Genomic DNA, 26,596 nt, shown 5'->3' with positions numbered 1-26,596 from the left:
AAAGCAATATACAGATTCAACGCAATACCCATCAAAATCCCAACTCAATTCTTCATAGAGTTAGAAAGAGCAATTCTCAAATTCATCTGGAATAACAAAAAACCCAGGATAGCTAAAACTATTCTCAACAACAAAAGAAATTCTGGGGTAATCAGTATCCCTGACCTCAAGCAATACTACCGAGTAATAGTGTTAAAAACTGCGTGGTATTGGTACAGTAACAGGCAGGCAGATCAATCGAACAGGATTGAAGATCCAGAAATGAACCCACACACCTATGGCCACTTGATCCTCCACAAAGGGGCTGAAAACATCCAATGGAAAAAAGATAGCCTTTTCAACAAATGGTGCTGGTTCAACTGGAGGTCAGCATGCAGAAGAATGCGAATTGATCCATCCTTGTCTCCTTGTACTAAGCTCAACTCCAAATGGATCAAGGACCTCCACATAAAGCCAGACACTCTGAAGCTAATAGAAAAGAAACTGGGGAAGACCCTTGAGGACATCGGTACAGGGGGATAGTTCCTGAACAGAACACCAATAGCGTATGCTCTAAGATCAAGAAACAAATGGGACCTCATAAAATTACAAAGTTTCTGTAAGGCAAAGGACACCATCAAAAGGACAAATTGGCAACCAACAAATTGGGAAAAGATCTTCACCAACCCTGCATCAGATAGAGGGCTAATATCCAATATAGACAAAAAACTCAATAAGTTAGACCCCAGAAAACCAAATAACCCTATTTAAAAATGGGGTACAGAGTTAAACAAAGAATTCCCACCTGAAGAACTTCGGATGGCTGAGAAGCATCTTAAAAAATGTTCAACTTCATTAGTCATCAGGGAAATGCAAATCAAAACAACCCTAAGATTTCATCTTATACCAGTCAGAATGGCTAAGATTAAAAACTCAGGAGACAGCAGGTGTTGGCGAGGATGTGGAGAAAGAGGAACACTCCTCCACTGCTGGTGGGGTTGCAAATTGGTATGAACACTCTGGAAATCAGTCTGGCAGCTCCTCAGAAAACTGGGCACGTCACTTCCAGAAGATCCTGCTATACCACTCCTGGGCATATACCCAGAGGATTCCCCAGCATGTAATAAGGATATATGCTCCACTATGTTCATAGCAGTCCTATTTATAATAGCCAGAAGCTGGAAAGAACCCAGGTATCCCTCAACAGAAGAATGGATGCAAAAAATGTGGTATATATACACAACGGAGTACTATTTAGCCATTAGAAACAATGAATTCATGAAATTCTTAGGCAAATGGATGGAGCTGTAGAACATCATACTAAGTGAGGTAACCCAGTCTCAAAAGATCAATCATGGTATGCCCTCACTAATAAGTGGATATTAGCCTGGAAAACTGGAATACCCAAAACTTAATCCACATATCAAATGATGTCCAAGAAGAACAGAGGAGTGGCCCCTGGTTCTGGAAAGACTCAGTGTAGCAGTATAGGGCAAAACCAGAACAGGGAAGTAGGAAGGGGTGGGTGGGAGAGCAGGAGGGAGGGAAGGGGGCTTATGTGACTTTCGGGGAGTGGGGGGCCAGAAAAGGGGAAATCATTTGAAATGTAAATAAAAAATATATCGAATAAAAAAATAAAATAAATAAATAAATACAAACAAACCAACCTTGAGCCCTGGCCACAACCACCCTCTCCTTCACTGAATTCTTACCCCAAATGATTGACATCCTAGGAGCCAAGCAACTAGGGTGGAGTGAGCCTTGAGCCCTGGAATGTGCTGAAATGATTGAATGAGTCCTTCAAAAACAAAAAAATAGTAACAAAGCAGTTGCTGTAACTTTGGTGCTGGTTTCTCCTGGTCAGTGTGACTCTTCCTGGTGAGGCCCTCTGCAGCACGGCATACTTCTCTTGAGAGTGCAATAAAATAAAAATAAGTAAACAACCCTGCTTTAATCATCTACCTGTTGGCCTGACCATGCGACATTCATACCTAATATTCTAAAACATAGGAAATCTGTCGAGAACAAGTATAAGTCATTATATTTTATGCAATGGAAACTAATAAAAAAAAAATACCTGGTAACTGTATCTACAGATAGAAAATTCTACTTTGTTAGTAAAAATCTGGTTGGCTAAACATGCACATTACGTTAACAGGTCTAAAACCTGAAACTGGCTTTTGGACTCATTGGAAACTGCAAGACCTCTGCACGACCACCATCCACGGCAGCAGGCGCATGCCTGTGAAGCTGAGGAGGAGGATCATTTCCGGCCAGGAGCACATGCCAGGCAGTAAGTAACATGGCAGCTTAGGTGTGAGCAGGTAGCCACCATCAAGTCTGCTAGGCCAGTTGGCCAGTTATTTGTCTGTCTTTCTAACAATTCAATTTAGGGACGATCCCAGAATGTCGTTTGTTCTGTAAACTGCTGTCATAGCAGTGTGTCTTAAAGTTTTCTCCTGTCTACCTGCTGCAACACGTTTATGTCAATTTTTAGGACTATGAATGTTCTCACTTAGGCTATGTGACTAACTAGATGGCAATGTGCCTTGCAGCAGAGAAGTTTAACCTTTTTATTTTGTACATTTAAATCATATTTTCTATAGAGTTTGAGTCTTGTTGCATTTTGTCATGACTTGATAAGGTTATCAAATTGCTTACCTGTGATTTTTTCCTAGTGCTTTCTTGCTTCTATATTTGACCAACTTACCAAATCCATTTGGAATTTATTTTGTGATAAGGAGTATGATTATTCCCTCACCTTTTCTTTTCAAAATGACTAATTTATTAAATAATTATAGTAAAATTGAAATATCAATTTACTTTGAAATATCTTTGTGTTTTCTCCTGCATCTTGAAGTCTATGCCTAAAACTGCTATACAAAGATCAAAACTCCTTAACTCCTCTCAATTAATGAACTTTTAAAGGCAAGTTAATTTCTCTCCTATTTATACTGTGACTTCAGTACCAAGCACAGTGTTGATATACTGCCCAGCTGCATCAGAACGAAGGCCTTTCAATTGAGCATGGTGTGGAGAGAGCCACCTTCTAGTGTTTTCCTTCAGATATGTGAGGCAAGAAGGCTGATCTTTCAGTCTACTCCTTGGCTAATGTATGATGCTACAGTTATCTGACTGGTTCATTACAGATCTTAAGGTCTGTACATTTGGAAGTGACTGTTCATAAATGGAGACATAGTTTCCTGCACTTAGCTCTATAAATATCACGACACAGGATTCCTATCTATGAGTAATTATAGGAAATAGCTTCCTTGCTACTGATATCCTTTAATAAGCTTTCTAGAATGCCATGCATAAACCAGAAAGAATCCTACATGCTAGATGTCAAGGCACAAAAGATACGCTTTTTTAATAACATGCATTAGCACTGGCAAGAATCTGTCATTCTACCAGGTGAGCGCTGTGAAAGCAGAATTCCCTTCCAGTCAGGGGGCTGCCATCACCTCCCACTTCCATACAGCTTTTACTTTCCAGGTACATTTTGCCACTGGATAGTTAAAGAAGTCCATCAGGACTGTCTGTGTGCATTCCTATTGTGTATTTATTTGTCTATCAAAATTTGTTAATGTTTCTTCCATTTCACAGATTTCAGGTATAATATGAATTTTTATAGCATTTAGTTTTTTATTTAGTCATTTATTTATTTATTTATTCATTCATTCATTTATTTACACTCCAGTTTTTATTCCCCTCTGGCTTCACCCTCTGACTGACTGTTCCACATACCATACTTCCTCCCTGCCCCCCTGTCCCCACCACCCACCCCACCAGACTTCTAAACTCCCTCTTAAGGGTTAGGTACATCTTCTCTGACTGAACCCAGACCCGGCAGTCCTCTGCTGTATATGTGTTTGGGACCTCATATCAGCTGGTGTATGCTGCCTGGTTGCTGGTCCACTGTTTGAGAGATCTCAAGGATCCATGTTAGTTGAGACTGCTGGTCCTCCTACAGGGTCTCCCTCCTCCTCAGCTTCTTCCAGCTTTTCCCTAGTTCAACCACAGGGGTTAGTAGTTTCCGTCCGTTGGTTGGATGCATATATCTGCATCTGACTCTCGTAGCTCCTGGTTGAGTCTTTCAGAGGGCATCATGATAAGTCCCTTTTTGTGAGCATTGCCATAGCCTTAGCAATAGTGTCGGGCGTTGGTGCCTCCCCTGAAGCTAGATCCCACTTTGGGCCTGTTGCTGGACCTTCTTTTCCTCAGACTCCTCTCCATTTCCATCCCTGCTGTTCTTTCAGACAGGAACAATTATTGGTCAGAGTTTTGACTGTGGGATGGCAACCCCATCCCTGTCTTGGCCAGGACTAGCTGTGCTTCCCTCCTGGCATATTTTCAGTAACCCATAACCAGTCAGCACGTTGAGAGAAAGCTCAGCTCTAAATGAGACATTTGTGTCATGTCTCCCCTTAAAGCTCACCATTATCACAGAAGATGGAGAGGAAAGATCCCAGGAGCCAAAGAGAGTTGTTTGGCATGAAATGGTATCTCATTCATGAACTCACTGCGACTGGTACTATGTGCCCAAGACTTGCACAACATCAAGCCAGCCAAAATCCCAGCAGCAATAGTGAGGAGCCGTAGGAGAGGATATTGGCAACTGAGGGTCCTGGAGAAGGCAGTGTCAGAGGGTGGCCCCAGAGAGACTGCCCATACTCAGCAGATGATCTGAGACCCATGAGCCCAATGCACTTACAGGCAGCACTAGATACACTCAGTGTTTATTTAAAGAGGGGACAGAAAACGTGTAACGTTGGAATAGTAACATTTTTGTGGGTAAAGTGAAGGGAGAAAATAGAATTATGGATTTTATCAAAAGATTATGTATATAATATTTTTAAATGTGGTTAAGTTTTTAAATAATGTAAGCATAAAAATATTAAAAATACTATCTACAATTACTCTCAGATCATAAAGACAGTCTATATCAATGTAAACAATACATAAACATGCAGAATATAATTCACAATTATATTAGATTATGATAAATACATCTCTATAAAAGAAAATTTAACATTTTTATAGTTCATTTTTATTTTATGTGAGTTAGTGTTTTTTCTGCATGTATGTCTAAGTACCACATGCAAGCCTGGCACCCTCAGAGACCCCCTAGGACTGGAGTGGCAGGCAGTGTGAGCCCCAGTGTAGGTACTACAAATTGAACCTAAACCCTCTAAGAGAGCGGCCAGTGCTCTTAACCACCAGCCTATCTCTCCAGTCCCCTGAAATATTAAAATTGTAAAAGTATTTATGAGACAGAACTTTACTATGTAGCCCTGCATTCTGGAGCTAGTTACACAGAGCAGACTGTCCTTCAACCCAGAGGCCTGCCTGCTTTTTGCCTTTGCTGGGTGCTGGAATTAAAATCATATGCCACCATACCTACGGAGGCCTGGAAGAAGACATCAAGTCCCCTGAACTAGTCTCATGACGATGTGAACTGTCCGTTGTGGGTGCGTGTAACCAAACCAGGTCCTCTGCAAGAGCAGCAAGTATTCTTAACCACTGAGCATCTCTCCTGCCTCAATATTCTTTTTTTTTTTTTTACATTATATTTCAAGTTAATGAATACAGCTGATTGGACTTTCTTATCATGAAGCCAATACTTTCCTCTTTTCATTATTGGAAAACATCATAAACACTGGACAAATTAATAGTGAGGTCAGTGATACATACAGTACGTACTTTATAAAACACATCAACACTTAACAATGAACATTACTAGCCGACAAAATTTGAAGCAAAATTGTAAGAATAATTGTTGCCTAGCAACACAATGATACAGAAGAGAACTGAGGAGGGAGGAAAGCGGGTCATTTTGAGATGGTCTTGCGAAAGCCTATCAACATGAAGTTCTTGGCTTAACAGACATTCTCTGAGGCAGAGAGCACCACCAAGAAAACAGCTTCAAATGTTCGCTTCCCTAATGACTCTGTCTTAGATGCACTGGAGCAGGAGTGCTGCATGCTTTCACACTGTGGCTGGCAGCACTTAATCAGAGGAAGACTGTCCCTCACATAATAGCTACTGTGCTTGTTTGGAAATGTACTTTCTAAAACTAGGTGTAGGTGACAGACATGAGACACTGATCCTTGCACAGGGGAAGGTAATAGTATTTATATAGTCATGTGACGTGCCTAGAAAGAACTTTCCTAGAAAGAACAACAGATAGAGCATAATAACTTTCTGGCAACTAAAGAAACATGATGAGGTGCCTGATAAGATATTTAAAGGGTTGATTCTAGGAAAGTCAGGAAAACATGTGCAACCTCAAAGAGAAAATTAAATAGGAAAAAGTGGCAAAGGACACCATCAAAAGGACAAATCGGCAACCAACAAATTGGGAAAAGATCTTCACCAACCCTACATCAGATAGAGGGCTAATATCCAATATATACAAGGAACTCAAGAAGTTAGACCCCAGAAAACCAAATAACCCTATTAAAAAGTGGGGTACAGAGCTAAACAAAGAATTTTCACCCAAAGAACGTTGGATGGCTGAGAAGCATCTTAAAAAATGCTCAGCTTTATTAATCATTAGGGAAATGCAAATCAAAACAACCCTGAGATTTCACCTTACACCAATCAGAATGGCTAAGATTAAAAATTCAGGAGACATCAGGTGTTGGCGAGGATGTGGAGAAAGAGGAACACTCCTCCACTTCTGGTGGGGTTGCAAATTGGTACAACCACTCTGGAAATCAGTCTGGCTGTTCCTCAGAAAACTGGGCATGTCACTTCCGGAAGATCCTGCTATACCACTCCTGGGCATATGCCCAGAGGATTCCCCAGCATGCAATAAGGATATGTGCTCCACTATGTTCATAGCAGCCTTATTTATAATAGCCAGAAGCTGGAAAGAACCCAGGTATCCCTCAACAGAAGAATGGATGCAAAAAAATGTGGTATATATACACAATGGAGTACTATTCAGCCATTAGAAACAATGAATTTATGAAATTCTTAGGCAAATGGATGGAGCTGTATAACATCATACTAAGTGAGGTAACCCAGTCTCAAAAGATCAATCATGGTATGCACTCACTAATGAGTGGATATTAGCCTAGAAAATTGGAATGCCCAAAACGTAATCCACATATTAAATGATATCCAAGAAGAACGGAGGAGTGGCCCCTGGTTCTGGAAAGACTCAGTGTAGTAGTATAGGGCAAAACCAGAACAGGGAAGTGGGAAGGGGTGGATGGGAGAAAAGGGGGGAGGGAAGAGAGTTTATGGGACTTTCCGGGTGCTGGGGGCCAGAAAAGGGGAAATCATTTGAAATGTAAATAAAAAATATATAGAATAAAAAAAAAGAATGAGAGATCTCCGGAGTTAGCATGGAGAAGAACCAAATAGAAACCTTGAACTGAAGGACTTAACCAGCCAAATGAAAATACAGCTGAAAGACTTAACAGCGGTCTAAGGCAGGAAAAAAAAAAGTTGCACTTAAAGACAGCTTTTCTGAATATTCCAATCAGATGAAAGAAAAAGAGAAAGTAGAAGGAAAAATAGGAAAGACAAAGAACATAAAAACCAAAACCTGAGACTTGTGGGCACCATTACACAAACAAATATCTGAGTCTTGGGGTCTCAGAAGAGGGAAAGTATAATATATGTGTGAAACAATGACCCAAGACACCCCTAATCTTGGAAAAGATGCATCAATTTGGATTCAGGAGTCCCAACCTATTTTTGGGTAAAAATACCATTTTGGGTATTTTTAATGAACTTGACAGTTTCTGCTCAGCAATCTGAACATATGCTTATGGGTTTATAGTGTTTTGCCTGTTGTCTTGTCCTGCTGAACCAACAGCAAAGTTTTCACCAAGTTACCTTTGTTCCACTGCCACTGGGCTTCATGTACAATCCTTAAGATTGTATTCTGTGTGATGTGGAAACCAATCACAAATTTGAAAAGAGGGATTTTATTGTATCTAATGCATGATTGTTTAGAGAATGGACTTTTATGCACCTTATATTCCATAATAATTTCATTGTCAGAATGATGACAGCACTTTCTCACATTTGTGTTCCTTCTAGTGCTAATTGTAAATAGAAACATGGTGGGAACCTGGGTTGGCAAGTAGTAAGACTTGTTACTGTGTTAAGGAGGAGATAAGGAGCCAGGATGAGGTTAGAAAGGAGTTTGCTTTGTTTTTTTCCACTTGTCTTGCTAGTTCTCATTGCAACAAGAGCATTAGAGATTTCTGGGGAATATAAAAATGGCATACCCCAATCTATACTCACTTATAGAGCTGACTTGAGAGAAAGCCTGTGCCTCATTGTTTTAAGAGGAAAAGTAACTCCTGGAGGTGATTCCAGTGTGCATCCTGCTGGAAATCAATAGCTTTTGGTCCTTTTTAGATTTTGTTTAGTTTAGGACAGTGGTTCTCAACCTTCCTAATGCTGTGACCCTTTAACACAGTTGCTCATGTGGTGACCAACAACCATAAAACTTTTGTTGCTACATCATAACTGTAATTTTGCTACTGTTATGAATCATAATTTAAATCTCTGTATTTTTGATGGTCATAGGTGAGCCCTGGGAAAGGGTCCTTCCACCCCAAAGGAGCAGAGAACCAGTGACTTAGAAGGTCATGGACAACTATGAGTGCTTAAGCACCTCTGCCCTCTGGGACAGAATTCTTAATGCTTTAAATGAAATTCAAATGACATCTATGATCTTACTCTCTTAAGGTAGTGAAGTTAAGAGGAGAGTTATTTTCAGGTTGAGTCTCAAGACACGATGATGTCCTTCTGTGGAGGCCAAGTACCATTGTCAGTTCCCTCCATGTTAGAAACCTCAGAAGGCACAATGCAGGCTAACAAAAGCAGTTATGATCCAAGTCTTCTCTCATTTTCCTCTGACAGAAAGGACCAATTTTCCACAGAAAATATGCCAGTTTCATCTGTTTCTCAATGAATGCCTTGAATTGGTCTTATTAGGCTGTAAAACATGTGGGTTTATGGTAAAGCCTTAAGTGGTCATCTGATGAATGACTTGCAATAGACACTTCACAATGGTCTTTCTTTCTAGTGTGTTCTGCAGGGTTAATACCTCCCCTTGTGTATGTACAGAAGTAACATCATGCTGAAGATTATTATTAAATTTATTTATTTATTCACTGTACATCCCAATATTCACCCCTATCTTCTCCCCCATACAGATCCTCCCCCCATTCCTCACTCCCCTTCTCCTTTGGAGAATGTGGGTATCACTCACCACCACCACCCCACCCCAGCACATCAAGTCACTGCAGGACTAGGTGTATTCTCTCCAATTGAGGCCAGACAAGGTGGCCGCATTAGGGAACAGGATCTACTGGAGATTATTTCTTAAAACTATGGCTTCCATTCGGGAAATTTTATTCTCAGATTCACTGATTTGTAGGAAATAAACTTCTTTTGAGAAACAGCGCTATGAAAAGACTGTAATGGGGAGCTGATGTTTGCAGCTGCAGCCAGTGAAGGGTAGTTCTGATGTCCCTCAGGGCTGAGTGTTGAGATCAGTGGCTTCTCTGGTTAATACCCTGATTACAACTTTATGAGGGCCTACAGACAGGGCACCTGGATAATTATAAAGCAAAAGAACTGTTGTGTTAGGTTATTAAATTTTCATGTTATACACCACAATAACTAATACATAGCTGCATCTAGACAGAAAAAGGAATAATTCCTGTTCATATGATGGCATAAACTTTCAGAACGCTCAGGGTGGTGGTTTGGGAAATAGGACTGTCACAGCCAAGAAGCAAATGGGAAACTAGGAGACGTCTTCTCATGAGAGTAATTACCTGGCTCCTCGGGAGGTATTGCTTTATAAAGAAGTTGCAGTGTTGGTAAGATAGTAGGATTTTATTATTTCTTGCTTACTGTCAAGTCTCAATTCAAAGAAAAATAAATCAATAAAAATTTTCAGAATTGGAGAGCAAAAGTCTCTGAATACTGGAATTTTGTTGACTGTGGTAGAGTAAGCAAAGAGTAACCTGCCAGTATCACTGACAGTGACATGGGAAGCAGTAACAAGCTGTTCCATGGTAGGAACATTCTAAGAACACTAACCATCTGCTTTAAGGTTATCTTTAAAATGGCCACACATGACAATAATCAGTTATTCATATAGGTCCATGTCAGGTACACACACACTCACACACTCTCTCTCTCTCACACACACACACACACACACTCAGAAGCCCAAGGTTGAGTGTCTTCCTGTAGCACTCTCCACCTTATTTTTTGAGACTGGGTCTCTCTCTGGGACTGTAGCTCACCTGTTGGCCAGATTGGCTGGCAGGAAGGCACCAGGAATCTGCCTCTCTCTGTCTCTCCCCAGCATTAAGGATCAATGAAGTATTTTGACTCACTAATAACCATCTGCATTAGGTGTTAAATATTTTTAAGATCACACTTTTATAAAATGATCTTAGCTTAATTTTTGTTTGTTTATGCCTGTATTATTTGTATGTGAAGTTGGACTATGAAAGATAGAAAATCATTTGTCTCATCTATGTGACACGGCGTAAGGGTGAAAGTGAAGCTTCGCCGTAAGTTCAGATAGCCACTGAAAACTTCAGTTTGGTTCACTGACGTCAGCTGGAGACATCTTCACACTAAAGCAAATACAAGTATTACAAGAATAAAAGACAAAACTCATATGAATTGCAAGAAAACAGATTTTAAATTTAAATGTAAATTTTTCTGTCTTTGGGAGATATCTTTTTTTCTTTTACTTTGTATTTGTTCTTTGTGAATTTCACATCATCTTCTCCAGTCCCACTCATCTCCCCATCCCTTCTGCCCTTGCAACCTTCCCTCCAAAAGAAAATAAAAAGAAATAATAAAAACCAAACCCAAAATACTGTCATGGAAGTTGCAGAGTGTCACAGTGTATTCACAGTGTCCCTTTTTGTCTGCACATCTTTACTTGTTAATGTTCACTGATGTGAGTCATTGGCTTGGTCTGAGGCCTCTGGCTTCTGTTGCACCATCGGTACTGGATCCTTACCAGGACTCCTCTCGGATCTCCTGTGGTTGCCCTGTGTCATGGAGATCCTGCAGCTTTGGATCTGCAGGAGTGGCCCCTTCACGTGCTCCAGCAGTTCATACATGAGGTAGATGTTGGAGTGGGCCAACTCAAAGCTCTGGATCTGGGCCTGGGTGGTAGCTGAGCTGGTTGGCCTGGCAGTTCTCCGGAACCCACCATCACACCACCAGGGTGAGCTCCCCAGAACTGCCTCAGCTAGCTCACCAGTGCTGCAGCTGTCAAGGAGCAAGGCTAGCTCTTCTGCTTTTGTGACTTGAGGGCCAGCTCACCTGCACCCAGGCCACCAAAGCCAGGACCAGCTCTCCTGACTGCTGCAGCTTGTGGGGGTGGGGCCTGCTCTCCCATGATAACACCCTGTGAGGCTCTCTTGTGTCCTCATCACCAGGCTCAGCAGGGACAGCTTGGAAAGCTATCTTTATATGATGTCTTAGGATTTCATTCTCACTATAGCTGAACATTTGGGGATCATGAATCGGACTATCTCCATAATCACTCTTCATGTTTTTAACACCCTAGAAAGTAGAAAGAAACCCTCTAAGTGATAGAACCTCTAACCTGCCTTCTCTTTCATATCTGAGCTGAACTTATAACAACTCAAAGGTCAGTGGTCTACATTATAGCTTGTCTGTCAGAGGGTTTTAGTTCACTCGCACTGAAAGTATCATTCTGCTTATCGTGTTAACAAGTCATATTCTTTTACTTAGTCCTTTACCAGTTTGGGGAAACCTACGAGTTGATATGTTTTCTTTTTAAAGAACACTTTAGAAAGGAAAACTCTGATTATGAAAATGTCTTATGTGATACTTTTCATTTATAAAGAAGTTCACATAAAAGTTGCTTAGGAATCAGAATTGGAAATCACATTCCTTTCTCCTTTAGAGTCAAGTCATAATGTTATCATTATGTACTTAGTGAATCTTGACAAAAATTAAAATCAAGCAAAACAAGGAGATCATTGACAAGCTGAGAATAAGACACAGCGCAGTGACAGACTGCAGGACACTCGTCCAGCGCCCATTGTGTGCCACCTCAGTGTACTCACGTGAAGGAGGAGAAGGACAAAGGCCTTACAGACCTTTAAGACTCTAGAATTCTAAATGTGACTAAAGCAGTTTTTCTTTTAATTTACGTGTTAAAAATAAGTGCTAGGCCAGGTGAGATGGGTTGTCAGTTAAGAGCACCTGCTGCTCTTGAAAGGGACCCAAGTTCAGTTCCTAGAACCCTCTGCTGAACTCCATGACTACCCACAATCATATTTACATACCCATAAAGACACACACATAGGTACATAATTTAAAAATAACAAACAGGTTTTTAAAAAGGTTAATGTTTGTGGGCAGATTTTGTACATGCCATATCACTAAGAATGGCTTTGCTACTCAATATTGGTTCTGTCTAATTCAAGCTCAATATTCTAATGGCTTTTGTCTTAGTAACTAATTGGGTGGTAACTGGAGCCACCTCCTATGTATGGTTACTACTTATGTTTAAGCTTCTGTGTGATTATGCTTTGCTCTGAGTTTTTAAACTTTAAGTAAGAATAATTGCATTTCACCTTTTCCTTGGAAAATGTTATTGAATAGATTCACACACACACACATACACACACACACACACACACGTGTGTGTGTGTGTGTGTGTATGTGTGTGTGTGTGTGTGTGTATGTGTGTGTGTGTGTATGGCCTGACCTAAAACCTCAAGGTGTTTGAGGCCCCAAACCCTGACTACAACCTCCATTGCAGTTCTACTCTTGCCATTTCAATGTCGGTATATTTTGTATGGCAGAAACTTCTGAAGATTATCAAATTGCTAACTTTAAATATGCCTATTTTCAAAAATACATTCTCCCTAAATACTTATACGATCCAAATTCATTGGCATGAGTGTTGTGTAAAGTCTCTCCCACATATTTGTACCGTTCGCTATGAGACATCTATTGTAAGCATGGCTGCAGGCTGTCATTTTTGTCTGCCATCCAGCACTTGTTAGCCAAGTGTTGTTTGCTAGACATGGTGTCAGCCGCTAGGGGAGGAGACATCTGCAGTGCAGCCAGGCGGGGTTGCTGCTCCCTTGAAATTAAAAGCATATGAAACAGATACAGCTTCTTAAGGTTTTTTCTTTATAAATAACATAAACTTAAATAACAAAACAGTAAAATTCAAATACAACTTAAAGTAGAGTTTAATGCTGTAATCACAGAGAGGAAATAAGCATGATTATTTGTGGGAAGAGCATTACTAATGTTCCCAAATGTGAATTATACAAAAGATAGATTTCCTTGAAAAAAATGTAAAGATTTCTGAAATTTATTTTAAGGGATTATAAAATATTATTTTGTGGTGAGATGACATACAATATTATCATCATTATTGCTATTTTATGTACAGATTTTAAAACATCCTGTTAGCAATACCTTTTCAATTTGAATGGATTTTTTTCATGTTAATCAGTACAGGCATGTTTCAAGCCTGTGATTTTGTAAAACCACCTATAGATTCTATTCTATGATAAAATGTTGAGAACATTCATTTTTCTGACTAGAGCTGAAGTGGATTATAGTTCTTACTGGAAAGCTTTCAAACACTGCTCATCGTCTACAGTTGTGTGGGGCTTGGTCATCTGACAAAGCATCCCAGCAGCCTTTAGGTCTGACATACTTTATATAACATCATCTGCATTATTAATATTATTATAGCAGCCATTTTATAAGCAGATAGTGATATTAAATATTCATTATCAGATAGTCAAATCTAACATACTCTTAAGGGTAAATTAATTTAAGAAAAATATCACGTTACTAACGTCATGATTGTACAACCACTTTTACAACTTTTTACAACTTTTACTAAATCTGGTTTTTGTGTATATTCTTCAAATCTTTCTTTAATGCAGTCTTTTAAAATAAACAAAAATGCGCAAGTCCAGCTTGATCAGTTTTTCAGTAGTTTTCCAGCCTTTCTTGGTTACTGAGAGAGAGAGAGAGAGAGAGAGAGAGAGAGAGAGAGAGAGAGAGAGAGAGAGAGAGAAAGGAAGAAGAAAGGTCCACTGGAAAGAAATCTCCCTGCTGAATGAAACTGGTTTCTCAAATACCATGTATGCTTAGGTTATTGCCATTGGAAGAAAATGGGCTGTTTTTTGTTCTTTCTTCGTTTTCTTCCCTTTGACAGGAAGCCCCTTTTGGTTTAAGGCAATGAACATTTCCCCTCCGCTGTGTGTCCATTTAGCTGATGCATAGGTGTTATAATGGTTTTCCAGAATCAGTTCTTTGAAGTTGCAATCCTCATTGCATTCTTTCTGATAAAAACAAGCCAAAAACAAACAAACAAACACAGTTATTAAAGCGAGTTCTGGAGGAGGGCCTGATTAGTGGTGAGCAGATGGCGGCAGGGGCGACGCTCAAGTGATTCATGGCTAGCCTCGGCTGTGCAGACCTGATAGGGTTTGGTGGCTTTACTTATGGCATTTTTGCCATAGGCCGAAAGCATCTTAAGTTTAACAAAAAACAATAATATAAAACATATTTAGTTATGTCCTTGTGGGCGGTAAATTTGTACTCTTTAATGTTGGGGTCCCCAAATCTCTTCATTTTCTCCCCACCAGATATTTACTGTAGAGGGGGTAACTTCTACCTCCTGCAGGTGAGGGACTATTTAATAAACTTTACTTCCTTTTCCACTATTGCCCTCTATTGTAACAAAAGTGAAGAGTTACTTGGTTTGCCTGTCCATGCAGCAATGTGTGCGCATTTGACTGGGCCTCTTTTCTGTAGTTTGCCTGTGTAGGCATTATGCAGAGCTACAAGGATACAAAGGAAAATGACCTTTGCTTCAATAGATATTTCCCATCGTGCTAAAGTGGAAATAATGTGAATGCTTAAAGTTCAAAGCACATGTTAGGAGACTGATGTTGATAAATGAACTGAATAATTCAAAATTTTTCCCAAGAATTTTCATGTCAGCAATGTGAAAATTGGGTGAATTCTAACAAAAAGAGCTTTAGTACTCAGAGATGGAAATTTTAGGTTCCAGGTCTCAGTAGTGCATGAGGGATTTAGAATTGGAAGGAGCCCTAGAGATCAGTCATTCCAAGTCATCTTACAGATGCAGAATCTAACATCCAAGTGGCTTAAAAATAATCTCAGGTCATACAGAAAATATGTTGCCTTAGTGCTGGAGTAAAGAGTGTTTTAATGGAATATGCAACCTGTATCAGTGGAATAAAATTAATTCCAGTTTTCAGAAAGGTAGATAATTTTTGACAGAGTAGGTTTGAATAACAACTATTATCAATTATTAATACCTTTGCATAGAGTTTCCCTTCCTTGTTCATGGCAAGATAGTATTCACTTTCCACCCCTTTGATTGCCACGATTCCAACTGCCACGGTCCTGATTTCCATGATGTCTGCAAGGAATTACACAAACGTATATCATTATTCAGTAATCTGGGCATACTTCCCTAACACACAGTCACAAACAGCAGAGTAATCATGAAACACAGAGCTGCAAACATAACTTTTTGTTGCATGGAGGACATCTGCTTACAGAACAATAGTTACATGTTCTTATCCTCTAGAACGATACTTCACGTCTACCATAGTGACAATGTAGCTAATATGTGCTGAATTCACACCATACAAGTGTCCCGTCTGTGTATGAATTCATTCAGTTATTACCCACACTGTAGGGCAGGCATACTTGCTACAGTGACTTCACTGATGAGGATACTGAGAATACACAGAAGTAAATAATCTACCAAAGCCTGACAGCTACTAAGTGGCAAAATACAAAAAAGGAAGGATACACCTAACAGCGTTGCTCCTCCGGTGGCTTTAGTTGTCTTAAAATTATTACTGATAAGCAGTTCTTGACTTCACTGAAAATGAGTATCTTTAAAATTACAACTTAAAACAATTATAAAGTATGGCCAGTAGAACCTTTTAAAATGATTGTTTCAAACTCAATGTTTTAGTGCACAGAAATGATTTAAAATTTAATTATAAAAATCATATTAATATAAAATTGTATACTTTGTAGTTAACTTTTTCATCTTCATGGAATTTATTTTACAAAATAGGTACTTTACAATGTTAGCCAAGTATTCTCTCCTATTCTATATGATATAGAGGATCAGAGCCTTGCTTAGATAGCAGCAGGGAAGCTTCTCACAGTAGGTGGAAACTGCAGAGATCACTACAGGGCAATGAGCAGGAAGTGAGAGCCTTTGGAACACTTCATCAAAGGCCTCCCTTCAGGGCCCAAGGATCTGTGATGAAGATGTAGGAAGACTGTAAGAACCAGAGGGGATGAATGACTCCAAAGCAATAGTGTCTTCTCGACACATCAGGCCTGATACTCATATGAACTCACAGAGCCTGTGCTCAGGGCCTGCACAGGTAAGTCAGATGGATTCTCAGCAACTAGGAGGCAGGAAATACACATGGCCTCCCACCCCCTAACTAACAAGCTATCTGTAATTGATACCCATTGCCAATGAAGCCTCACTAGGTATACAAACCCCACACCCCGGAGTAGTTGGCCAACACAAAATAATCCAGTGGTATTTTTGTAGACATTTTATCTTATTTTGCTTTGGTTTTTTGTTTGTTTGTTTGATTTGTTTGCTTGTTTTGTCCTATTGGTCTTATGCAGGGATATTTTGGGGGTTGTGGGTTTGGGTTTGTGGAGGATTTGTTTGTGTGTTTCTTGGTTTTGTTTGTTTTGTCTGTTTTTAAAAGAGAAAAAGGACATGGAGTGGGTGGGTGGGCAGGTGGAGAGGATCTGGGAGGAGTGGGGTGGGGGAAGGGAGTATAATCGTACCTAGTCAGGATTTGTCATGTGTATGAACAGCAGTAGTCAGAGAGGTACCTCGTACAGCAGCACAGCCAAAACAAAGAAGCAAAGGCAAAGGAATGTGTATTAGAAGTATTTGTGAAGTGTTATTAAATGCATTAAATCCTGTGATTTTAGGAAACAAATTAAGAACTTGAAACAGAAAGCACTCTTGTAGAAACACCTTACTTGTAAGACAAGAAAGCTTTCTGGAGACCACTGGCCTGAAGAGGCTCTGGAAACTTTACACATCATTGGCAAGTTCATGGCAGGGTACCGTGCTGATGCTGACACAGTCACATAGCAGTCAACAGCTCTTCCCTGAGAGCCACCGCCAGGCCAGGCTCCATCCAGAGACAAGCAACCGCCTTAGGCTCTTATGTAACAACTGCATTTTCTCTAAAGAAGGTGCCAAGAGAAGCAGTGTGATCAACAGAGTCCTGTGGGGATAAACTGGCACTCCTGCCATGGGGAACATTGAAGAAAGTGATCACTGATCAGCTGGAATTAGAGGATGAATCCTCAATGACGGCAGGGTGTCCCTTCATAGGAAAACCTAGCTGCTGAATGACAGTTAGTGGTCTGTGATAGGTGGACTCTGCCTTTTGGGACCAGTCATATCACCTTGTCCCCAGAAGCTCCTCTATCCCCCTCCCCTGCCCTGGAATGTCCCTTGTCTACTTTTTTGCTGTTGTTGCTCTTTGACACCAATAAGAGGTAAACATTGTTAATCTTATCAGAATAAAAGATACAAAAAAGAATGGTAGGGTTTTTTGTTTGGTTTTTTGTTTGTTTGTTTGTTTGCTTCAAATGGGATGAAAATATGCTTTAACTGGCTAAGTACTTGTATTTTTAATTGCCTGACAATAAAAAATAAGAGGGATTTTTCAAACCAGGAAATGAACAGACCTAAAGTCATTTGGTGGATAGCATTAAGAAGCATGATGGGGAAACAACCCTGATTGTCTGGTTTGTTACACCCTGTCTGCTGGGCCCTTTGAAATCCAGAAACCAGGAAATGGAAACATGAACGCAGTCACGTGTTTGTGCCTAGGCAGAGTGGGGATGCTGGTCTTTCCAATAGCTATAAAAACCCGTGGAATCCTTAACTGTCCAAACTTACAGAATTTTACCTCTACCCTAAAACAAGAGTTTGAGAGATTTTTAGAACATATAAAAACATAACTTACAGATATTTTATCTACCAGAATAACTTAATTGTTCTTGACATTTTAATATACAATAAATAAAAGGTATATGTGCTTTCTTATATAAGGCAAATATAAGATGGTATCTTTCTGTGGATCTATATTTCTGTTTGCAAGTTAACCCAATGAGATGAAGCACATTACATTGCATAGATGCAACAAACCTTTAACATGATGAGAGAGGGACAGAATGAAAGATAAAAATTAGGACAATATATAATGTATGTCACCCATTAACCTAGCCAATAACACCCTCAGCACAACAGCATGGGTTCATTATTTAGGTGTCTAGCTTGCACACTAATGGCGTTTCTATTTCCAAAATTCCACCATTCCACCTTTTTGCCAGTTTAATCTTGTGGGATCAGTTGCTATACTTACACAAAATTCTCCCACTATCTGCTTGTAGAATTATAAATACTCCTTTAATCCCGCACTCTCCATATTGACCATATTCTCCCTGTTGTTGTCAGTAACTTCACGACTGAGAGAACTTTAACTTCCCTTTTCGAAACTATTTCCAATAGTTACATGGAAACCTGTCCTACTCCAGTGAATTAATATATATTCCCTAACACTTTTTAAAGCATTATGCTGAAAGGTTTCAAGGGAAGCACATATAAATATAAATAAAATAATACATATTTCAAAAATGAAAAAATAGTTTGATGGTTAGGTTTCATTAAACCATTTGATTTTATCTTTGATCCAGTGTACCTTTTGCACATCTTTTACACACATTAAAACTAAGAACTAAAATAAACAATGAAAAACACAATTCTAATGCTAAATAATGAACTTTTATGATATTCTGTCAAGATTGTCTTGAGCAAGAAATCTTAACAACTGAATATTTACATTACATTTAAGGGTATAGATTTGATTTAATAATAAGTTTTATTATTTAAATACATGCTTGCAAAATGATATTTAAAGTCTCTAAAAGAACAAAGAAGTTTAAACAAAAAATATGATAATAAAATCATTAAAAGTAGATAAGCGATCTGAAGAAATGATAGCAAAAGAGCAGCTGTGAGGAAAGGTGGCACGTCCTGTCACTAGAGAACGAACAGTCTGGAGGGCCTCCTCACAGCCCTTGGCAGGACCAAGCCGGACAGCTCATGCACACCACTGGCAAAGATGCAGCCCAGCCCACACTCCCCCTGGGTAGTGGGAACGCAGAGTGCAGCCAACGTGGAAGGCACTTGGGCGGTTTCCTAGAAACTGAACACACAGCTGCTGTATGCCAAAAAACTTACTCTACTGAGTGGAAGACATGTTCACACGGCAATCTGAACATGGATGTCCAAATCAGCTTTACTTACTAAGAGCTAGAAATGAGAAACAACCAAAGTGTTCAAGAGGGGATGAATAGTTCAACTGTGCTACACACACACACTGGAATGTTGTTTAGTGTTTTTAGAACTCAAACATCAGGCCACAAACAAACAAACAAACAAACAAGCAAGCAAATACAACAGCAACACAACAAGACCCTTACATGATCATTGATGTGAAAGCAGGGAATTTTAATCAGTGGACTATTGTATAGAACTGTAATAGCAGATACATTTTATTATGCATTTGTCAAATTCATGTAATTGTACAGGACAGCAAACTAATATGAATTCAAATATTGTTTCATCAGTGGTTGGAAGTGTCTAACATTCCAAGACATTAAACATAGTGGAACCCTAGTACCGAATACACAAAGCATATGGAGTTAGTTTGTTATGAATATTGTCTTTGGTGATAGATAAAGATCTGCCTATCAAATGAATTATTTCTTTTTGTAATACATAAACAGTAAGGTCATAATGCAAATGTGCACTGGCAAATGTAGAAAACACAAGTTCTCTAAGTATGTGAAAACCACTATTACAATTGTAAGTGTGCTTATCTCTCAAGTGCAGGGTGCAACATGAGATTCAGTGACATTTTAGAAGCAAGCTGATGACATCAATTATGCAGTCATCAAAATACTTTGATATGAGTAGAATGACTATCAAAATTTATTTTCAGATTTTCTCTTTCTGCAAAGATAATACATGATACCCAGCAACATATGTCAATCACTTAAATGCATGGAATGGAAAATCAATTTCATAGGAATTCAAAACCAAGAAATGTTTTCTGTGGTAAAAAAGGGTAAAAGGATCTGAGTAATGATAGAGTTTAAATTAAGCCTCGAGTGATGGATAAAGTTAATGTGTAAACAAGGTGAGAATGCAGTACAGTTGAAGAAAGACCAGCATATTTAAGGTCATGGAAGTTAAAATTCAAATGTCATATTTGTAGAATCACAATTAGAACTATCTAAACTAGGAAGTATAAATAATAAAACTGAATACTAACTTAAGGAATTTTAACTTATATTTGTAAACAACAGAGACCCTTAGAGCTCTCAGGGACTAAACCACCAACCAAAGAGTATACATGGGCCAGGCTATGGCTCCCACTACATAAAGAGCAGAGGACTCTCTCATCTGGCATCAGTGGGAGGGGAGGCACTTAGTCCTGCAGAAGCTTTATGCCCCAGAGAACGGGATGCTAAAGGGGTGAGGCAGGACTGGGCGAGCACCCTCTTAGAGGCAAAGAGGAGGGTTGGGGGATTCCTGGAGGGGAGACCCACAAAAAGGATAACATTTGAAATGTAAACAAATGATTAATACATTAAAAATGGCAATAAAAAAGAAAACAAAGGAGAGTCCCTTCTTGTTTGTTGGATTTTTTTATTTACATTTCAAATATTATCCCCTTTCCCAGTTACCCCCCAGGCAGCCCCTATCACATCTCCCCATCCCCTGCTTCTATGAGGGTGTTCCCCCACCCACCCACCCACTTACCCACTCCTGGCTCCCCGCCCTGGCATTCCCCTATACTGGGGCATCAAGCCTTCACAGGACCAAGGACCTCTCCTCCCATTGATACCCAAAAAGGCCATCCTCTGCTACATATGCAGCTGGAGCCATGGATACTCCTTATTTAGTGGCTGAGTCCCTGGGAGCTATGGAAGTTCTGGTTGGTTGATACTGATGTTCTTCCTATGGGGTTGCAAACGCCTTCAGCTCCTTCAGTCCTTTTTCCAACTCCTCCACTGGGGACCTCATGCTCAGTCCAATGGTTGGCTATGAGCATCCAGCTCTGTTTTTGTCAGACTCTGGCAGAGCCTCATAGGAGACAGCTATATCGGACTTCTGTCAGCAACCACTTCTTGGCATCTACAATAGTGTCTGCATTTAGTGACTGTATTTGGGATGGATGCCCAGGTGGGGCAGTCTCTTCATGTCCTTTCCTTTAGTCTCTGCTCCATAATTTGTCTCCATATTTCCTCCCATGAGTATTTTGTTCCCCCTTCTAAGAAGGACTGAAACATCCACACTTTGATCTTTCTTCTTCTTGAGCTTCATGTGGTCTGTGAATTGTATCATGGATATTCTGAGCTTTTGGGCTAATATCCACTTATCAGTGAGTGTATAGCATGTGTGTTCTTTTGTGATTGGGTTACCTCACTCAGAATGATATTTTCTAGTTTCATCCATTTGCCTAAGAATTTCATGAGTTTACTGTTTTTAATAGCTGAGTAGTATTCCATTGTGTAAATGTACCACATTTTTCTGTATCCATTCCTCTGTTGAGGGACATCTGGGTTCTTTCCAGCTTCTGGCTATTATAAATAAGGCTGCTATGAGCATAGTTTAGCATTTGTCCTTGTTATTTGTTGGAGCATGTTCTGGGTATATGCCCAGGAGTGATATACCTGGGTCCTAAGGTAGTACTATGTCCAATTTTCTGAGGAGCCACCATACTGATTTCCAGAGTGGTTGTCCCAGCTTGGAATCCCACCAACAATGGAGGAGTGTTCCTCTTTCTCCACATCCTCGCCAACATCTGCTGTCACCTGTGTTTTGATCTTAGCCATTCTGACTGGTGTGAGGTGGAATCTTGGGGTTGTTTTGATTTGCATTTCCCTGATGACTAAAGATGTTGAACATTTCTTTAGGTACTTCTCAGCCATTCGATATTCCTCGATTGAGAATTCTTTGCTTAGCTTTGTTCCCCATTTTTAATAGGGTTATTTGATTCTCTGGAGTCTAACTTCTTGAATTCTTTGTATATATTGGATATTATCCCTCTATTGGATGTGATATTGGTAAAGATCTTTTCCCAATCTGTTGGTTGCTGTTTTGTCCTATTGACAATGTCCTTTGCCTTACCAGAAGTTTTGCAATTTTATGAGGTCCCATTTGTCTATTGTTGATCTTATAGCATAAGCCATTAGTATTCTGTTCAAGAAAATTTCCCCTGTGCCCATCTATTCAAGGCTCTTCTTCTTCTTCTTTTCTATTAGTTTCAGTGTATCTGGTTTTATGTGGAGATCCTCATTCCACTTGGACTTGAACTTTATACAAGGAGATAAGAATGGATAAATTTGCTCTCTTCTACAAAATGACTACCAGTTGAACCCAGTACCATTTGTTGAAAATTCTGTCCTTTTTCCTCTGGATGGTTTTAGCTCCTTTGTCAAAGATCAAGTGACCATAGTTTTGTGGGTTCATTTCTGCATCTTCAATTCTATTCCACCCTTCTGGTTTGTAATTTAAAGAATGTCAGTGTGAGAGTGAAAAAGATGACTTAGCAAGGGCAGATTCTTACCTCCAACTGACATCCATCCCAAGGTGGAGAGAACCAACTCCCAGCATGCCTCTGACCAGCATACACATACAAGGCATCCTTGTTCCCACCCCCTACACACAGATAAATAGATAAATGTGATAAAATATTTTTAAAAAAGAAAAATGAATGAACACAGACCCAGCAGTCCTCTACTGTATGTGTGCTACTGTATGAGGCTCATATCAGCTAGTGTATGCTCCCTGTTTGGTGGTCCAGTGTTTGAGAGATCCCAGGAGTCCAGATTAACTGAGATTGCTGGTTCTCCTACAGGGTTGCCCTCAGCTTCTTTCAGCCTTCCCTAATTCAACAGTGGGGGGGTCAACTGCTTCTGTCCATTGGTTGAGTACAAATATCTGCATCTGACTCTTTCAGCTGCTCGTTGGGTCATCCAGAATGCTGTCATGCTAGCTCCCTTTTTGTGAGTGCTCCATAGCCTCAGTAATAGTGTCAGGACTTCAGACCTTCCTTCCCTTTTGCTGGATCCCACTTTGAGCCTGTTGCTGGACCTTCTGCTGCCAGGTCTGCGTTCATTCAGAGATGATGCACCTAACCCTCAAGAAACTGGAGGCCCCAGAGAGGCCCCCAGTGGGGTGGGGGTAAGGACATCTTCGTGAGGACATGGGGAGGAGAGGAGATGTGGGATGTGGAACAGTTGGAAGGTAGACAGGGGTTTTTGGGGGTGGGGAATAAAATATGGAGTGTATAAAAATAATTAATAATTTTTTAAAAAAAGAAAGAAAAAGAAAAAGAAAAATGTCAGACTAGAGATCCCCTAGAAGGAATCAGGCTAGATTTGAATTTCAGTTGAGAAGCACAGTTGCCTGATGACTGAAGTCATTCTGACTCTTGGGCGTTATTGTGATTGTTTTTTATACTGTTCATTTTTTTCCACAATGCCTTGGCCTAAATTTATGTAATTATACTTCACTTACACAACAGTTCTTTGTTGTACTCAATAATATTCTAGAGTGTAAAGTGGTATCAGGGCCAGATTCCTGTCTGAAGCCAGTCTCCCTGGATCCATTTTTATCTCTCCTAGAGTTTTTGGTTACAATTTCTTTGTGTGTTGTAAGTCTCAAGTATTCGTGCTATGAATATCTCTGGCTAGTTTATAAGCCTCTGTAAACGTGGTTTATAAATAGAAACTTCATGCACATGTATGCAGAAATAGTCAATGTGCTTCTAAATGCCCTGAGACTTTGCTAATGCATTTCAAACTATTGGGTTTCAAAATGGTGAATTACATACACAAATAATAAACTGTGAACAGTCTTTGTTTCATTAGGCTGACAGTTTTAATTAAAGAATACGGCTATTAATAACTTGTTTTATCCTGCTTTTTTTTTAAGCATGGACACAATTATGAAGACAGCAAAGATGTTTTTAAACAAGTGTCCCTTTTGACATGAAAATCCTATACTTCAGGATTATATTGCCATATCTTGCATGTGCTTTGTCCAGTTACATTTTAAACATATATGTGTGTTTATTGCTGTTGGACCTTCAAAGAGCAGCTGATTCAACTTAGTTATCTCCTCCCTTCTCTGGTCATCTGTGTTTCCTCATCTCTTTCTTTTCTGGTTATGAAAATTCTCCTTTAAATACACTCCCTTTTGGGAGGCAGAGGCAGGCAGATTTCTGAGTTCAAGGCCAGCCTGTCTACAGAGTGATCTCCAGGACAGCCAGGGCTATATAGAAAAACCCTGTCTCAAAACAAAACAAAACAATATAAATGCATTCCCTTAACCAGAGCTACTTTAAGATCTTCATGGCTCTATTTCCCAAGACTACTCTACACAGTGGATCATATTAAGTATGTGAATATTACCCAATAGAATTATTTTAAGGTTTTGTGCAATCTTACTTTTGAAAGATTAGTCATTCTATAATAAATCACTGAGCTTACCCTTTGATATACAGATCACAGATACTATGCATTCTTGAGAATTCTTACAAAGTGAAAACTACTGTTTTCAAATAATATTAAAATTATTATATTTAATAAATAATGAAACAAGCATAACATTTATGTGCTAAATATTTGCTAATGACTAGTTAAACTTTAATGCTAATATCTTAATTTTAAAACTCTAAATGCATTTTTAAGGACTTGTAACTCTCATAGACTGTAGGCATGGTGTCTAGGAGCCAAAAGAACACAGTTTCTCCAGCCTTCCCAATGGATAGAGTGTCCACCCTTCATTAAAATGCATGTGGTTTCTTTTTATCAGTATCAAGGTTAACTGCTCCTCGATTGTCAAGGCCACTAATGAGCAAGTTATGTCAGGTTCAAGCCTGGTGCAAACCTTAGCACTTCGTCCCTTACCCTAGTCTGACAGCTGCTCCTTCTCAGCCTCGAACCCCTCCTTGGATGGATTCACTCCACGGCTGTCACTCTCTTACCTAGCAGGAGGGGTACATGCCTGTGACCGCAGCTGCTCGGGAGACTGGGACAGGAAAGCCAATGTGAAGCTTAGCTAGATAGCATGGCAAGACCTCACGTTGGTTGTTCTTATTTTAAAGATTGGCACTTTATAATAACATGTAACTAGTGCTTCTTGACAACTTATTACATTGTTTTTGTGTTTGAGAGTAATTTTCAACCCACTGCTGCAAGTATATTCTTTTCCAGGTTTTTCTTTGTTTGTTTTGTTTGTTTCTTATGTTTTGAATATCAAACAAGAATTCAAATTTTCTTAAATTCAGCTGGAAATGCTTTGAATTTATAAGGTGAGTTTTGATCCAAAGTTGATATTAGATTCTTGGAAACAGCAATCTCATTTTCCAGCATTATTTGTTGACTGTTTTCAGTCCCTTCTTTAGAGGTATGACGACGCTCAGTTGTTCAGGGACTGTTTTGTCTCATTGCTTTACTTATCATGCAGTTGGGGGTCAGTGTGTTTTGGTTGTAAGTTACTTGTTCATGTAGCATGTTGTGATTATAAGTAGCTCTGATTCTGGGTGTTGTAGATCTAATGAATCAGCCTTTCCAGTCAGCCCTTCTCAGAGGTGAAGGCTCTGTCCACCCGCACCACCTGGCAGCCTTTCTTTTGCCCTTCCTCATCGAGAATGACTCCCGGACTGTTCACCCACTACATTATTCACTTCAAACCAGAATTTTAGCATGGCTTAGACTGAGACCAAGAGCTGCTGGTCACAGTTCCCGCAGAAAGAGGCCTTTAGCTTACCTCATCCTTACACGCCATCACAACCTTTCTTACAATTATTTTCATTGCTTCATTATTTCAGAGCTTTGGATAAAGAAAAAAATTCATTGCCCCTCTCAAACTAATCATGAAATTTAATTTTCTCTAACACTGTAAAACTCATGAGTTAGGAACAAATAAATCACCAAATACTTTCTGTGAGTTTTACACAATTAAAAGCTTATTAAATGGATGCAAATTAAAATTTGAACATCATTGTACCACAGATGACAAAGCGTGCCTCTGATGTAACGAGCGTGCGTATGTGCTTTGTAAAAGCTAGCTCGATTCTTCTTTTAACGTCTGTAGCTTCTCAATGACAGGAGGGCAGTGGGGTTTTACCTTGTTGTTTGCAAGCAGCGCAGCAGGAGCAAAGCACTGCAGGTGTGGAGAGCTGTTTTCCTTCCCCCAAACAATGCCGGCTGCTGGGCAACTGTCTCACCAGTTAGTTAAGAAATAATTATGGCGCACTCACTGCCAGACCTCATTTCTAGGCCGAGACTTGGCTGACATGAAGATTATCTACACATGAACTACACATTGTCAAATTTATCACAATGCGAAGTTTAAAAGTGGGTTATAAAGTTGTTTTACACTTGATTAGTTTATATTTAACTGAGAATACTGTTAGCC

At 39.6% G+C, this 26,596-nt stretch overlaps 2 protein-coding genes across 2 annotated transcripts in view; one reads left to right on the top strand and one right to left on the bottom strand.

Annotated features, from left to right (window-relative positions):
- Fam227b (family with sequence similarity 227 member B) overlaps positions 1-26,596 on the top strand; it is a 155,868-nt gene that overhangs the window by 32,317 nt on the left and 96,955 nt on the right. Inside the window, 1 exon segment of the mRNA XM_052183484.1 lies at positions 2,138-2,272. Within this exon segment, the coding sequence (XP_052039444.1) occupies positions 2,138-2,272 (135 nt within the window).
- Positions 13,304-26,596, bottom strand: part of Fgf7 (fibroblast growth factor 7) — a 63,368-nt gene continuing 50,075 nt past the window's right edge. Inside the window, exons 3-4 of the mRNA XM_052183494.1 lie at positions 15,342-15,445; positions 13,304-14,336 (exon numbers count right to left, since the gene is read on the bottom strand). Coding sequence (XP_052039454.1) covers positions 14,142-14,336; positions 15,342-15,445 — 299 coding nt within the window. The 3' untranslated portion in view covers positions 13,304-14,141. The remainder of the gene's footprint in view (positions 14,337-15,341; positions 15,446-26,596) is intronic.

This window comes from Apodemus sylvaticus, chromosome 5, assembly GCF_947179515.1.
Source record: "Apodemus sylvaticus chromosome 5, mApoSyl1.1, whole genome shotgun sequence".
Classification (NCBI taxonomy): Eukaryota; Metazoa; Chordata; class Mammalia; order Rodentia; family Muridae; genus Apodemus; species Apodemus sylvaticus.
Note: the sequence above shows the minus strand (reverse complement) of the source record. Positions and strands in the feature narration are given on the sequence as shown.